The 17,315-nt window shown below is 45.1% G+C and overlaps 1 protein-coding gene across 2 annotated transcripts in view; it reads left to right on the top strand.

Moving 5' to 3' along the window:
* Positions 1 to 16,606, top strand: part of Ube2h (ubiquitin conjugating enzyme E2 H) — a 91,312-nt gene extending 74,706 nt beyond the window's left edge. For both annotated transcript variants that reach the window (XM_051175846.1, XM_051175845.1), the window contains 2 exons: positions 11,406 to 11,534; positions 14,377 to 16,606. In XM_051175846.1, the coding sequence (XP_051031803.1) occupies positions 11,406 to 11,534; positions 14,377 to 14,501 (254 nt within the window). In that variant the 3' untranslated portion in view covers positions 14,502 to 16,606. The remainder of the gene's footprint in view (positions 1 to 11,405; positions 11,535 to 14,376) is intronic.
* Positions 16,607 to 17,315: the final 709 nt, after the last annotated feature.

Below are 17,315 nucleotides of genomic sequence, written 5' to 3'. Positions count from 1 at the left end.
TTGCTCCAACAACATTTATTTTAGAGAATGTTACTTTTAACCGCACTTTTTTTAAAAAGTCAGCATACCTATTTAAGAATATTCCTGATTGACTTTACTAAAATTTCATTCCAAAGGATGTCTGCTACCTTTTATATCCCCTCACCAAGTTTTTCTCACCATAACTTGGAGTTCCATGCTGGGTAGGATGGTCTGGTTACTGAGGTGCATGGGCTTGTGTGTTAAACAGCAGGTCGCCAGTTGGTTGTGCTATTTTGGGTGGTGGTAGAAACTGTAGGAGGAGGTGGACCACTGGGGACTTGCTTTTAAAGCTTGGGCCCAGTACCTGGGATGTTAATCCCACTACTCTGACCAACAAGAGCGTCCGCTGTACATTGCTCACACTGCCACTGTCTTCTATCCAAAAGTCCATGGGGCCAAGCAGCCATTTGATGAAGCCATGTGCCAATATATCCTTAGTCTCGTATCTGAGGTAGTGGATTTTACCTGTGCAAACATAACTAACACAGGCCTAGAGAGATGGCTCAGTGTTTAAGACTTCTTGCCGTACAACCATGAAGATCTAATCCCAGTACTAATGTAACAGTGTGTGTACTAAGGTACACCTATCATAAAAATAAACACTCTTTAACGAAGTAGCTGATGGGCCAGGCAAGGTGTGCATGCCTTTAATCCAAGCACTAGGGAGGCAGGGACGGGTGGATCTCTGATTTTTGAGGCCAAGCCTGGTCTATGTAGTGAATTCCAGGATAGCCAAGCCTACACGGTGAGACCCTGTCTTCAGTAATAATAATAATAACATAGTTATTTGAAAGAAAATGGCCCTCAAAGGGAATGACAGCATTAGGAGGTGTGGCCTTGGAGTAGGTGTGTCACTGTGGAGGTGGGCCTTGAGGTCTCATTCAAATCTGCCCAGCCACACCCAGTGATACAGTTCACGTCCTGTTCCCTGCAAGTCAGGATGCAGGACACTCAGCTGCTTCCCATTACTGTCTTTCACCACTGTGTGCCCCACAGCGGTGACACTAAACCTCTGGAAATGTAAGCAACCCCAAATAAACGGGTTCTCCTTCATAAGAGTTGCCCCGGGCTGGGCATTAGTGCTGCACGCCGTTAATCCCAGTACGAGGGAGGCAAAGGCAGGTGGATCTCTGTGAGTTGGAGGCCAGTCTGGTCTACAGAGTGAGTTCCAGGACAGACTCCCAAAAATACACAGAGAAACCCCGTCTCAGAGAAAAAAAGAAAAAGTTCCATGGTTATGTTGTCTCTTGCTAAACAATAGTATTTCTCTTTTTTGTAAAATCTCATTGTAGTTTTTCACTGTTCACACACTGTAAGTAGGAGAAAAAAACTTAAAAATATTTAAACAAGTCTTAAATCTGTTATTTCAGTTTCCTAGGAGCTGGTAAAAGATTTTTAAAAATCTATTACTTAGCCTAAAATTATAAGATAACCAAGGAACATCTGGAAGTCTCTAGTTATTTACTCTATTTCAGTCTCTCTGGTAGTTTGGATGTAATTGGCCCCATAATCTCCTAGGGAGTGGCATTATTAGGTCACTTCAAGATGTGGCATTGTTGGAGTGGAAATGGCCTTGTTGGAGGAAGTGTGTCACTGAGGGAGCAGGCTTTGAAGTTTCCTATGCTCAGGGTACCGCCCAGTGAGTCAGTCTACTTCCTGTTCCCTGCAAGCCTGCACACCACCATACTCCCCGTCATGATAATAGACTGAACCTCTAACTGGGGTGAGCCTCCCAGTTGCTGTGGTTATGCTGTCTCTTAACTGCAATAGCAACCCAAACTAAAATGATCTCTTTTTTTACTTTTCTTAGACACAGACAGACAGACAGACACACAGACACACAGACACACACACACACACACACGGTTTCTTTTTGTACCCTTGCCTGTCCTGGAACTCACTCTGTAGACCAGGATGGCCTTGAACTCACAGAGATCCATCCACATGCCTCTGCCTCCTAAATGCTGGAATTAAAGGTGTACACCGACATTACGTGGCCAGCTGTTTTCTTGTCTGCCTGTCTGTCTGTCTTGTCTTTCTGTGTCTATTTTTAGGCAAGGTCTTGATGTAGCCTTGACTGGCTCTTGAGTACTGAGATTAAAGACTACACCACCATGTCCAGCTTTATTTCAGTCTTTATCCACCCCTGACCCCCAAAGTGGCTACCTTATATAGTAGATGGTCCCATACGTGACTGAGTAAATGAAGTGAAATTTCACAGTTGGCTTTATTTTGAGCATGGTAAAAATTCCTGACTTGTTTGCAAGTTGGTGGTAGGATTTTGAAAGGTCGGTGGCTGGTTTACCCTAGTAGTTAAGGATATGAATAACATGATTGAAATCTTGAGATGACCACAATTTACTTAGCCATAAATTTGAGTTAACAATACCCAGAATCCCAAGAAAAGATATCTGTGTAAGTCACAGAGGAATCTTGGGCTCTAGACCACAGGAATTGATGCCCTGTGGTTTTTGTTTATCCTGTCTAGTTGTGAATGAGATTTTTTTCCCCCTCCCCTTTCAGCTTGCTCCTCATTGTATTACAGAAAAAAAGTTGGCTGTGACTGCCCAGGGTAGTCAGTCAGGCATATGTTGCTCTGTCTGGTCCTGTTTATGCTGGGCACTGGAACTTGCTCTTGAAGAGAAGTGAAGTGATTGTTTTCAGGGAGCTTTTTCTGGCTGTCAAGGTGAGAATTTGTGAAGTCCTGAATGCCCTCTAAGGTCCAGAGACATGGTGGAGTCATTTTGTCAGGGCAGTTATAGAAACAAAGCCTAACAAACTCCTTTCTGGAGTCTATCTTTCTTACTTTTCTATTCCTTATAGCCAAAACAACTAATAAAGGAAAATGTATAATTGGGGCTTGCTTACCGTTTAGAGGGTCAGTCCGTGACCATCAAGGCATCAGGCATGGCCTGAAGCAATAGCTGAGAGTTTTACTCAAGAGCCACCTCACTGTCCCCCTTTCTTATCTGCAGGCGGGAGGTGGAGAGGGAGACTGGGCCTCCCAGGGACATAGCACCTCCAACGAGGCCACACCTTCTAACCCTTCCTAAACATTCCACATTTATGCTTTAATATTTATAGATTTATTCATCTTTTTTACATGGGTATTCTTTCTACAAGTACACCTTTATGCCAAAAGAGGAGGGCATCAGATCCCTCTGTAGATGGCTGCGAGCCACTAGTGTTTGCTGGAATTGAACTCAGGACCTCTGGAAGAGCAGCTGGTGCTCTTAACTATTGAGCCCTGTTGCTTTAATATTATAAAACAGTGGGCTGCCTCCCAGAGTGAGTCTACAAAGCTGATTCTTTGGGGGAGGTGGGTGGACAATGTCTCACTTATTTTGTAGCCTTGGCTGGCTTGGAATTCAACTATATAGACAGGCTGTCCTCAAACTCTGCTCCTGAGTGGTGGAATTAAAGGTGTGTGCTCCCACCTGCAACTTACAAAGCTAATTTTTGTTTGTTTGGGTGCTCATGCATTCATGTTTTCATTCGTTCATTTTGAGACAGATTTCTCTGTGTAACAGCTCTAGCTGTCCAGGAACTCATTCTGTAGACCAGGCTGGAACTCCCAGAGATCCACCTGCCTCAGCCTCCCAAGTGCTGGGACTAAAGGTGTGCACCACCGCCGCCCTGTATCTGTAAATCACAACACACTTTGTTTTTGTTTTGTTTGTTAAGGTAAGCCAGACCTATGGCAACTGTGCAGCTATGGGATGGGCAGCAGAAGGACAAAAGTGGGGGTGGGTTAGGTAGCTCTTAAAAATGGAGGTGTGGGTAGGATGAGGTGTGCATACATTTGCAGGTCAGAGAGCCACCTTGGGTGTTCCGTAGACATATATGGTTGAGCAGGGTTTCTCTTCTAATAGTATATAATTTTGCCAAGTAGTAATAAAGCTAACTGGCTGACACGCTCCAGGGATAGGCCTGCCTCTGCAGCTCATCTCATTAGCGCAGGAACTATGAGTGTGTGCCGAGGGCTTTTTCATGCATTCTGAGAATTAAAGCTTAATTCTTCCTGACTACAGGCACGCACAGCTAACCCCACCTTAATAGTTAATTCCTGATGCTTAATGTACAATGATAGTATTTTCTGCATTGAATCTTAAAAAAAAAAAAAAAAAAAAAAAAAAAAAAAAGGCAAAGAATTTGCAAGTAAAAGTCCCTGAGTGATTGCTAATTGTGATTTCAGAAAGGCAAAGTGTGTCATTCTTAGGCATCCATGGGATTTTATTTATTGGTGTGTTTTTTGAAACTGTTCTGGCTGTTCTGTTCCTTGCTTTGTAGACCAATAGGCTGGCCTCAGACTCAGAGATGAGCCTGCCTCTGCCTCTCAAGCACTGGGATTAATGTGTGGCGTGAGCCACCACCACATATCCTGTCCGCAGGGTTTTAACCCAAGAAATAAAGTGTACTTTTCTATTTTAATTTTGAAATAGAGGTCGGAAGAAAAAAACCCAACTTAATGAACACAGGCTCATAAACAACCAAGAAAAAAAAATGAGCCACACAATTCCTCTCCTGTGGGTACTCCTTAAAGTTATGACTCATCTTACTGTGCTTTAAGAGTTGGTGAGTTACATGATACATTTTAACATAACATTCCTTAAGAAATACAGCTAGCTGGCATCTCTACTCTGATGAGATGTCACATTTGTATACTATTTTAGGCTAGTCCTTTACTTAGTTTGAAATGTGTTTTGTAGTTGTTTTAGTGCTGCGTGAAACGTCCTGATTAAGAACAGCAGTGTTATACTTCTCTTTTTACAGGTGAAGAAGTTGAGGTGCGGAGAGGAGAGACTTACAAGATCAGTGAGCAAGTTAGTGGGGGCCTGAGATTAGACTTGAGGCTTTCACCCATTGCTCATTATTGAGGGGCAGATATCCCTATCGCTGAAGGTAGTGTGGCCCAATGGAATTTGCAAAGCCAGATGTCCACAATGCATTTGCTGATAGTTGTTCCTGCTTACTCTCCTGAGGCAGCCCCTTAATGCCTCTAAAATAGATCCACCTGGAGAAGGTAGTGGTCACAGTAAACAGGAAAACGTGGTGAAAGGGGGTTCAGGAAGCCGGGCACGGTGGCACATGCCACCTAGTACTCTGGAGGCAGAGATGTGAGTTGCAGGCCAGCCAGGGCTAAGTAGGGAGGGCTTCTCAGCTGAAACTTCCTCAGTTCCCCACACCCAGAAACACACACATAGCCACTCCCTTGCTGCTTGGACTTTGGGGACAGCAATGCATGGTATTCCCTGACAATGTGTGTGCACAGGGTTGTAGCATATGTGTGCAGGATCCTCTAGGACTTTTTTACTTTTGAGAAATACTCTAGGAAAGAAATTCGTTGTGAGAAAGGGTGTTCATAATCTTAGCAATCAGGAGGCTGAGGCAGGAGGATCACCGAGAGTTTGGAGACAGACTTTGCTACAGAGCCCTAAAAATAAACAAACAAACAAATAAATAAATAAAGACAGTTTATTGTGAATTTTTCCTAAGATGCCTGCCATTCTTTTATTTACTTACTTATCTTTGGTTTTCAAAAACTGGTTTTCTCTGTGTAGCTCTGTCTGTCCTGGGACTCACTCTGTAGACCAGGCTGAACTCAAATACAGGGACCCGCCTGCCTCTGCCTCCCAAGTGCTGGGATTAAAGGCGTGTGCCACCACTGCCCAGTTGTCTTCATTTCTTAGTTTGTTTGGGACTTCTGCCAGTGCCTGTGTTTTGGGGTTTCTGTTTGTTTTGTTTTGCTTTGGTGCCCAGAGCCTTCCAAGTGCTCTGTGGCTCAATGACAAGCTAAGCCTCATGTCTTATCTTAAATGAAGAGTGTCTGCATATCTTCATGTGCAGAACAGGCTTCTCGGCCCTGTTGTCACTGCTGGCCATTTGAGGGAGCTCCCACTGCCTCCTAGTGGCCAGAGTCAGAAGCTCCTGGTGCCCAGAAGGTATATCATCTCCACCCAGAGCTAATGGGGACTTGTTTCCCTTTGTTGCTTTTCTGTTCTGCAGGTGTGACTCGCCACCTCTGTAACAATGGAGCACAGGAAGGAAGAACCAACAATTAAGGGTTCTTTTATTTGTTTGGAGCAAACACATTGGCTGAGCTACTTATTGGTAGCTTAAGGAAACTTAAAAGTTTATAAAGTCTCTTCCTGGGACACAGGCAAGCCCTGGTTATTTATGTAACAGGTGGTCTGCAGTATTTCTTTACCCCAAACCTTTCTGAACATCAAAGAAAAGAAAGCCTAGACTTTATTTTTAAAAGGTTTTGTTGTTATTTGGTGGGAATATCAGAGCATGGCAGTGGATGTCCTCAGCTCTGTGAGCAGCATGGGACAATTCCTATGCCAAGGGACTAGAAAGTAAGCACATTCCACTGTGAAATAGCTGCAGGCATCCTAGACATTGTGCTAAAGCCCATTCTCTTGTGAGAAAGGGAAACTTTGGAGAGAGGCAAGCATGACTCCCCTGAACACTGTGCAGTCTTGCTGCAGACATGGATGTTATGCCCAGATCTCTTAGTTCCCCCCCCCCAAAAAAAAAATCAACAAGACCAAACCCTGTAGGTAAAAACAAAGAGCCTTTATTCAAGTTCAAACTCTGTGTATCTAAGGCATTGGCACGATCAGAGAGCCTCGAGCTCATTTGGGGTTGGTTTTTATCATAGCAGAGGTTGGGGTGAGAGAGAGGGAGGAGAGTGTGTTAAATTTGTTGGGGGGAGGGGGGGTGAGAGAGAGACAGGCTATGACCTGTCTCAGAGAAATGGCAGAAAGAGAAGAGTAGGGTGAGGGATTTCTAAGGCTCAGGACCCCTGACTGGCTGATATTTGTCTAGGGGCGACTTGGTGAAAGGGTGTGGGTGTATTGCTGGGCTAAGGGACATCGGGTGATCCTATCTACAATGGTTGGAATGTTAGGAATTCCCTTTGCAAGGTTAGGTACTTTCCTCTGGGAGGTGCCTGGGTGGTCTCAGTTTGTGGTTTTTCCTGGAAGCAGGTATTGCCTTGGGGCAATCTGAAACTCAGGCCTCTTTTGACCTTGTCATAGCTGGGCCCTACAATGGAGAGCTTGACTCCTCATGAAAGTAAGACGGCATGGTTCATCCATTGACAGAAGCGGCAAGGTTAGGATCCAGCCTTTTGGACAAGTTATGTAACCTGTGTGCATTGGTGTCTTTATGTGTGAAATGGATTGGTGGTGGTGACCACCTCATTGGTTGTAGTCAAGTACTCTAGCTCACACCTACGATCTCAGCAGCTGGGAGACGCTGAGGAAGAGGGATCTTGAGAATTTGTGGCTAGTGCCATGTGGTCCCCATCATCGATGTCACCAACATGCTGTTAACTGTGACTATTGCTAACTCTCCTGCTCTGGCATTCTGGTTTGTACAACGCTTATTATTTATCTGTTTAATTATTTGTCTGTTGAGACAGGGTTTCTCTGGAACAGCTCTGACTGTCCCAGAACTAGCTCTGTAGACCAGGCTGGCCTTGAAATGAACTTCCAGAGATCCCCCTGCCTCTACTTCCAGAGTGCTGGGATTAAAGTTGTGTGTCAGCATATCCAGGATAGAATTTTTTTTCTTAAAGACTTATTTATTATGTATACAGTGTTTTGCCTCTATGCCAGAAGAGGGCACCAAATCTCATTACAGACTGTTCTGAGCCACCATGTGGTTGGGAATTGAATTGAACTCGGGACTTCCTGGAAGAGCAGCCAGTGCTCTTAACCTCTGAGCCATCCAGCCCTGACAGCCTAGATTTTAAAAACTGCAAATGTTAATGAAAGTCTTAGGGGAACGTGTTTTGTTTTGCCTTTTTGGCTAAAATTTTAGCACTTATGTCCTGGTGTGGGGGATTTTATTTACTATGATTTGGTTCTATGGGGCTGTGGTGAAGACAGCTTTTAAAGGCCAGGTGGGAACCTCTGAGGTGTGTCTCCACATTCTAGATGGAGCCGCTCTGTGAGGACAAGACTGAGCAAGCCACCCAGAGACCTGGTACAGGATCCACTGCCCACGTATGAGTGTTTAAAATTGAGCCTGAATAAAACGAAAGGCATAGTGTAGTTCCTTGTTTACACTCCCCATATCTTTAGCACACACATGTGATTTGTGGCAGATGTTTTGGGGCAATAGAGACTGGACATTTTTATCTCTGCAGAATGTTCTGTTGAGAAGCAGGAGTCTACAGTGTTCCAGGAAGTGAGCAGAAATAACCTGCAGTCTGAGGGGTTTCTCTCTCTCTCTCTCTCTCTCTCTCTCTCTCTCTCTCTCTCTCTCTCATGGTGTTTGGAATGAACCTAGAGCCTTGGGCATGCTGAGTGAGGCCACTGCAGTCACGCCCCTTTGTGTTTACCATTGGCTACTTGGTACCATAGCTGCAGAGCTATGCTGAACAGGTATTTGTTGACCACAAGATCTAAAGTATTTACTCCAGTCTTTTATAAGTTTTGACAATCCCATATATATATATATATATATATATATATATATATATATATCAGATTTTTTTCAACCTTGCTATAAAGATAATTTTCATCAAGACCATTCTTTGTTGGAGTGTGTCCTATGTCTTATAACACTTTAATAGCATCCATGGCCTTACCAGTAGATGCCAGTAGCATGCCACCCTGTTGTGGTGAGCAGAAATATTTCCATATACTCCTAGATTCCATGGGGAACCACAGATCTCAGGTATGGAGGCTTGGCACAGTACCTACTAGTAACAGTGCCTAGGCGGTCATTGTAAAAGTAGACCAACTCCAGTAAGAACAACTAAATAAAGAGCAGGAGTTTTTGTTACTTGAGTGTTCCTTCCAGAGACAGGCATGTTTATGTGCAGGGTAGCTGGAGTATGAAGAGGAATGGAGGCACTGGGGATGGAGATGCCATCATCTCTGAAGTGAGGGGAAGTGTGGGCTGTGTTGTGTTTACCCAGCTTTTCAAGGCTGGGGTTGTGTTTGCTGTCTACAGATATCATGTGGCTATGCCACTAAGAGTTAGCATTAGCAGTAGGTTGCTTATCTGTCTTGTGGCTATTTATGGGTATAAGTGGTTTGTACAGATTTCTGTTTTCCCCACCCACAGGGTTTGTCTGTGTAACTCTGGCCGTCCTGGAACTCGCTCTGTAGACCAGGCCAGCCTCAAACTCACTGACATCTGCCTGCTTCTGCCTCCTGCCTCCCAAGTGCTGGGATTAAAGGCATGAGCCACCATGCCAGGCTAGATTTCTCCCTTTCTCGTTTTGAATAGTTGAAGGCCTTGATTATATCTATACTCAGTAGAAGTTAATACCCCGATTCTTACAGTACCAGCACTCAGGGAGATCATGAATTCAAAGCCAGCTGAGCTACTTAGTGAGGTCTTGTAAAGGGACATGGGGAACAGAATATTAAATGTCAATTCCCATTTAAAAAAAAAAAATTCCCTTTCTCTTTTTCCCTTTCAAAGCAAGATTTCAGTAAGCATCGAAGGCTGCCCTGGGACTCACTGGGCAGCCTAGGGTAAGCTTCAACCCCATGGCAGGTCCCCACACACACATACACATACCTTGCCTCCTGAATGCTTGGCCTTGCCTGGGACCCTGGAACCTAGGAGGTGAAACAGGAATATAGGCTCCTGGTGCATGTCAAGTTAGTGGCGAGCCTAAGCTATGGGAGACCCCAACCAGCAGCAACAAGTATTCAGTAGAAGATTTTAAAAATCGTGAAGCATGACTGTTTTAAGAAATTACTCATGGGACTGGAGAAGTAGCTCAGTGGTTAAGAACACTGGCTGCTTCCCTAGAGGACACAGGTTCGGGGGCCCGCACCCATTCCAGGGGGATCTGACCCCTCTTCCTTCTGTCAGCTGTGGACACTGCACTGATGTAATCATGCATAATACAGAGTGATGCATAAGACAAATAACTTTTTTTTAAGGAAATGAACTCACTTTGGGCTAGTGAGATAGCCTGCTGTGAGTGAGCCGCAGGCCATCCATACCTGCGGCCATCCAGAACCCACGTGAGGTGGAGGTGGAGGAGGAGGTGGAGCCACCTCCACAAGGCTGTCTCTGGCCTCAGTATTTGCACAGTGGCACATGTGCCCTCACGGTCATATACATGCACACATTGATAAGGCCTTTTAAAGAAGGAAAGTTACAGTTATTTGGGTTGGAGTAGATTATTGGGATATAATTTTTAATAAATCGTTTGGGAAATAGAGTAAATTAGAATTGAGAAAACAGGGCTATGGGCATACCAGTCTAACACAAGGCCCTGGATGGGAACTCCCATCGGTACAAAAATGGAGAAATGGAGGGAAGGAAAGGTTGGGGAAATTGCCCTTCAAAGAGAATAATAATTCCATATATCCTGGTTCCTTAGGTTTACATTTTTAAAATGTATGATGTTAAAATGATTGTTAACTGTGGAGCACACGTTTGTGGAAATCATCCCTGTGTATTAAAGTATTTAAGCAGCTGAGCAAGATGGAAGATAAGAGGGTGTTGGGGGAGTGGAGAGAGAGCTTCTCCGGAATGGCCCTACCGTGCTACTGGGCAGCACAGTAGAGCTGGCCTTGAAGGTGTGAGGGAGGATGTAAACCATCACACCCATGAGGATGTAAACACCTGAGAACTGGCCCCGCCCCTTACTCATGACTCCTGAACTAGCCAGGACAATGCAGGAGAGCTTGCCCTGGTGGTGAGAGCTGCTGGGCTGACCAACCCTGCAACTACCCAAGCTCAGGACCAGGGTTAAGTGTTACCCCATCCAACATCCACCACATCTGTGAATCTGTGATCTGCTAGGACACGGGGGTGGAGGGGTCCTTCGGACCCAGGGCTACACAGGGCAGCAACAGGCTGTCCAGGAAGAGTCCCAGTGAGTGTCCAAGTGTCAGTAATGTAGCAGAAACCAGAAGCCTCGAACCAGACCAATGGTAATTTGCAATGAACACCTCCATGTAAATATGTATGGGTAAAGGTGACTCTCTCTGTCGCTCGTACTGCAGCTTCCTGGACGAGACCTTCCCTTCCTTTTTCTTTAGTTCTAATCTAAGTTTTCTTTTGTTTTACTTTGGGGGGGTGGGATTGCAGGGGCTGGTGCAATGGGGACAGGAGGTGGGTGGGATCGGGAAACGTGATGTGAAAAACACAAAGAATAAATTTTTTTTAAAGAAAAAAAAAAGATTGCTTCCTGCTCTTGTGAAAACCTAGCTGGTACCCAGCAGCCGCTGACCTTCCTGGGCATCTGCACCAAACATGACACACATAAGTTAATGCAGCCTCAAACACACACGGAAATGAAAACAGTTTTTAACAGCGATCACTGTCGACTGCTGCTAATTAGGTGGAATTGCATGTTCCCAAGAATGAAGTGTGTGTTTGCTTGTTTGTTTTTTCAGATCTTACCAATATATTTGAGTCCTTCCTTCCCCAGTTATTGGCCTACCCTAACCCCATAGACCCTCTCAATGGTGACGCTGCAGCCATGTACCTCCACCGGCCAGAAGAATACAAGCAGAAAATTAAAGGTAAGGGGGCATGTGCTTTCAGTTGACCATTAAAACTGCCTGAAATTACTCAGTTCCTGCTAGGTGGTGCGTGCCTTTAATTCCAGAACTCAGGAAGCAGAGGCAGGAGGATCTCTGAGTTCAAGGCCAGCCTGTTCTACAAAGTGAGTTCCAGGACAACCCGGGCTGTTAAGCAGAGAAACCCTGTCACAAAAAAAAAAAAAAAAAAAAACAAAAACAACTCAGTTCCTCATAGTTTTTCTCTACTCTAAAAAGAGACTGCTGTGGCACTACATAGACACCATGTGGGTGGCATGGTGCCATTGGCTCTCAGGGTTTAGAAGGCTACTTTCCCATGCTTAGGACCACTTGCATACTGGGCTAGAGTTGGGTTAAAAGAAAAGGCCTGAGTTTGATCAGCTTGCCTCTGCTCTGCAGTGTGTTCTATGGTTGCATTATACTCACAGCCCTGGCTTGCCTCTGCCTTTGTCTGTATCTGAGAACTGGCCTAGTAAAAAAGGCGGCGGTGCATAAAGCAGTAACACCTAATGGAAAAGGACTTGAAGGATGACAAGGAGGTCTACTCCTGCACAAATGGCAGGCACTGGAGTCCCCTTGTTTTAGTTAGTGATGTGCTCATCTGAACAAAATGTCTCATCCGTTTGCCAGCAATGGCAGTAAAGGTATGTTAGGGAGCTTGAAAACAGGCCTTCCTCTTTAGCTCTACACAGTTTAGGTTACAAGAATACCGGGGGCATGTGTTAAATAATAGTTTCCTTCTGTTTTGCTTTGTTTTTCTCATCCTATGGCCCGCAATTCACTTTCTTAGGTCTCAAGTACTTTGAAAATTTGATACCTAATTTAATACAGTATAGTGACTTAATAGCCAAAGCAGCCAAATATTTCAAGGAAAAATGCAGTTTCAACCAGATAGAATTTTGTTAGGAAACTATGCTAACATTTTGACAGCCTTCACTTACCGGTGTCTACAAACCATGGATAGTTATGATATTGTTATAGCCCAGCCACACAGTTTTGGTGACACTAAGACTTTAAATGGACTGTTTTGTACAGGATTCACAGATCATGGAGGCTTAAGTGGTTATATCTGCCTCCCTTAGCCCTCACCAATCCCTGTTATGTTGCAGCCCCTGCCTTCTGTGTCTGTTGTTAATTTCATGGCCTTCTGCCAGCCATGAATCAGAAATAAAATCTCTGGGCTGGAGAAATGGCTCAGTGGTTAGCAACACTTGGTGCTCTTTCAAAAGACCCAAGTTCAATTCCCAGCCCCCACATGAACAACCCGCAGCCTCCTGTAACCCTGGACGTTGGGGCCCACACTTTGATCTCTTTGAACACCTGCACCTGTGCACATACATAACACATAAGTCAACATTTTTCTTATTCTAAGAGGCACACTTTAGTTTTGTTTTCCTTTTCAGACAGGGTTCCTCTGTGTAGCCCTACCTGTCCTAGAATTTGCTCTGTAGACCAGGCTGGCCTCAAACTCACAGAGCTCCCCCTTTCTCTACCTCCCGAGTGCTGGGATTAAAGGTGTGCACTGCTGCCACCACCACCCAGCCTTTTTTGAGACAGATTTCACTGTGTAACAGTACCCTGCCTGGCCTGGGACTCAGAAAGATCTGCCTGCCTCTGCCTCCTGAGCCCTGGGATTAAAAGCTGTGTACCATAACGAACTCTAAAAAGGACATTTTTAACCAGGCATAATGGAACATGCCTATAATCCCAGCATGGAGTTATAATGGTTAGAAATTCAAGGTCATTCTTGGATTCAAATCAAGTTTAAGGCCAGCCTTGAATACATGAGATCTTGTCCCATAAGGGCAAAAGAAAATCTTAAGTAGGTAAGAGCTTCTTTAGTCTCACGATCTTAGTATAAAGATCTTGCTGTGATTATAAAGGGCTCTGATTCTCAGACCCACAAATTTGTTCATAAGGGACACACGGCTGAGTGTGGTGACACACATCTGTCATCTCAGTACTTGCTATACAAGGGCAGGAAGCTCACCACAAATGTTGGCTTTTCAAGACAGGGTTTCTGTAGAACAGGTTGACCTTGAACTCAGATCTGCCTCCACCTCCACCTCCGCCTCCCAAGTGCTGGAACTAAAGGTATGTGCCATCATCTCCCAGCAACCAAGTGTGCTTTTAGGAACAGCTTTATTCTTTATTCAGCACTTCTTAAATTCGTCCTTAGCCAGCACATTTGACCTAGGCTTTTGAAGCATAAATCTTGATGTGAATAATGCATGAAGAGCCAGTCAATCTCTCCTGAACAGCCTGTTCCCAATGAGTAGACTGGGACCATTATTACTGTCTGCTTCCAGTTACTCTAGTAACAGACCTGAGCTGGCTGTAATTACATAGCTACAGGTCAGAGGACTATGGGGTGTCCTGATTAACCACTGTGGATTTTTAAATTTTTATTGATTATGTACAGTGTTCTGTCCCCATGTATCCCTGCAGGCCAGAAGGGACACCAGATCCCATTGCAGATGGTTGTGAGCCACCATGTGGTTGCTGAGAATTGAACTCAGGACCTCTGGAAGACCAGCTGCTCTTAACTTCTGAGCCATCTCTCCAGCCCCAAAATTTTTTGTTTGGTTGGTTGGTTTTTCAAGGCAGGGTTTCTCTGTAGTTTTGGAGCCTGTCCTGGAACTCACTCTATAGACCAGGCTGTCTTCAGGGTTCCATCTGCCTCTGTCTCAAAAGTGCTGAGATTAAAGGCGTGCACCACAACTACCCAGCTGGTCATACAACTCTTACCCTGGTATAGCAGGGAAGTCTGTACCTTAGGAGTCACTGATCCCTGTATTTTCTTCATTTGCCCTTCCCTTTGCAGAGTACATCCAGAAATATGCAACGGAGGAGGCCCTGAAGGAACAGGAAGAGGGCACTGGCGACAGCTCGTCGGAGAGTTCTATGTCTGACTTTTCAGAAGATGAGGCCCAGGACATGGAGTTGTAGTAGAAAAGCATCTGCTTTTCAGAAAGACTATTATTTCCTAACCATGAGAAGCAGACTATAATATTCATATTTAAACAAAGCAATTTTTTTTATTACTAAACAAGGTTTTTATGAATAATAGCATTGATATATATATATTATATATCACCCTTTAGATCTTGATTTCTTGGTCATTTCTCAACCTGAGGTGCATAGCATATTCCCACATTCCATTTTGGTAGCAATATGCGGTCTGAATGCATGCATTCATAAGTCCATTTGGCCAAGTCAGCCTGTGTGCTACTGAGCTGTCAAGAGATTGCCGCTCTGATAGGTAAATGCAAGTAAAACAGGAAAAGTTGCTTCTTTTTATTGATGGTTCCAAAGAAAAAACCAAATCTACCAGCTCTTGGATGAAGATAGAACAGTGCTTTTCCAGAGTGAAAGGGACAGGTTGAGAGGAAGAGGCAAGCTTTAGGAGCATGTAAAGCTAGCCGTGCACACATCAGCTGCTCCCGGGTCCTCAGTGGCCTTTCCCAGGAGCAGTGTGACACGGAATTGAGTGACAAGTGAGACTTAGAACTTTTTTTTTTTTTTTTTTTTTTTTTTTGACTCAGATTTAAGTGCATTTTTCTAGATAGATTCCTGCCCTCTGTGCTGCCAGACCTGCAGTCACACTGGTTTTGCTTTGGAGAACCTTTTGGAGTGTTTTCTGAACCCAATTCTTTTTTCTTGGGGTACAGCTTGTCATCCAGATGTTTTTTTGAGAGAACAGGACTGGAGGAGAAAAGTGGACGATGCAGTTACATCTATCCTATCCCGGCGCTGGGCCCCACCCAATTACATCTATCCTATCCTATCCCAGCGCTGGGCCCGCTGGAGACCACTGCCCTGAGCTGCAAAAACTGGAAGCAGTTTTTGTTTGGTGTCTTTTGTTCCTTTTTTTTTTTTTTTTTTTTTTTTTTTTTTAAATGTGACTTGAACTTGGACAGGTTACAGATTTAATTTTACCTACTAAGAGACTGTCTCCTCCCTGGACAAGGCACTCGGTGGACCATCAGATGGAGGAGGACTGGCCTCGAGGCTTGAGCCCTGCACAATCCTTTGAACTCCAGTCTTAGTTTTCTCTCTGACAGCTGCTCCTGGCAGCAGCCCAGTTGCCAACTGCTTATGGGAGAGGGAAGTGTGGGTTTCTGAGACCCAAAACATCCTAAATTTAAAAGGGTAATAATTGAATCAGATGGAAGTTGTGCGCAGTAGTGTCAGGTGGGGAGGAGCCACTTGTTCTGTGACTGATGAGGGAGAAGGGGTGAGAGCCATGAGTAGGCAGGTAGGGAGGGAGGGGAGGAGGCTTTCTCCCTCTGTGTCAGCTGGAAGCCTAGCCTGCTGCTGCCCAGCGCCTGCTCAGCTAACTGCCACCCAGAGGGCCCAGCAGTTTCCATCTGACTCTGAGGGGTTTGGAGACAGTGTAGACAACAGCTCTGTATTCTTTCTGCTGAAACCTGAACAGTAGAAGTAGCCAGTCCTAGGACCTTCTGAAGACATTGAATGTCCCACTGGACTAACTTTTCCTTCCATGTGTTTAGTGTAGAAGTGCTGTATCCCACAGGGTTCAAGTCTGTGAGATTGGGAGACACCTCTCTCTCTCTCTCTTTTAATTCAGAAAGCACAATCAGTCTTTCCTTTGAAAATCTATATAAAGTACAACTTTTAGCATGATTATTTTCCTAAATAAAAAGACAAATAATTACTTATTTTATGTTGATTACGGGCATGAAGCGAAAGGTTTTCTTTGGGAAATGCAGTCTGTGGGGCTGTGGTGGGTTCACTGTGCTGTCCTCTCGGGCACCCTGCCTGTTGGAAGGTGGGTTCAGCTGTGCCGTGTAACGCTGTGTGCTGTAATGCTGTGCTTACCTGGCATGCTGTCTTCTGTTTGGGGAAGGAGGAGCTCTGCTAACACTTCCACCTTGTTTCCCTTGAGGACTAGCAGTTTGCTCATGCTGTAACCTTTACTGTAGGTGCTACTTAGGGTAGGCTTAAAGTGCTGGGTGGTGATTTTGAGTTCAAACAATAAAAAAATGTATTTTTTCAATACTGTATAAAAATAGTATTCTAATTACCTTCCCCCCCCCAAAAAAAAGGTCCTTGATAATTGCTTTTGATCTTGTTGAAAAAATAAATACAGAACAAAAAAGTCCAACAAAGCATAAGAGTCAAGTTTAGGGAATGGGCGTGAGCAGTTACTGCTGACCCTTGCAGAACCCACATGGCTCCAGTGAGGACACATCAGTCCCTCCTGACCGTGCCGAGATGCCCGAGGGAAGCCAGCCTGGGCCTTGAGGCCGCAGGGCAGTCCGTCCGTCCAGGCGAACGGTGAAGGCAGCACCAGCAGTCATGACTGCCCCCAATCACTACCCCCAGCTTCCTGGCCCCGGCTCTGATTCTGCTCACATTGCTGCTCTCTGGGCCTTGACCCTGTTAGGAAACTGACTTTGCAAGCTTTCTGGCCCGCCCATGCTCCTTGATGAGGTTGGGGATAGATGGCCATACCAGACCCATAGGTGGAAGGGACCCAGAAATAAACCCTGGCTGTGACTCTTGGGGACTCAGTCACCACAGTAAATGGATGAGCGCTGCAGCCTGACTGTTTGGGCACTGAAACCCTTCTCCAGTTAGCTGTGGGTGTCCCTCCTAACACCCAAGAGGGCACTGAGCCCCTGCTTTGGAAGGGGAACCAGTAAGTTAGAGCTGTTGCTGGTATTTACCTGCCCTTTGTACCTTCCAGTATTGAGGTCCTACTTCGTGGTTTACCAGTGGGAGCCTTCTCTGCCCCCA

This window comes from Phodopus roborovskii, unplaced genomic scaffold (assembly GCF_943737965.1).
Source record: "Phodopus roborovskii unplaced genomic scaffold, PHOROB, whole genome shotgun sequence".
Taxonomy (NCBI): Eukaryota; Metazoa; Chordata; class Mammalia; order Rodentia; family Cricetidae; genus Phodopus; species Phodopus roborovskii.
The sequence above is the reverse complement of the archived record's forward strand: the minus strand, read 5'-3'. Positions and strand labels throughout refer to the sequence as shown.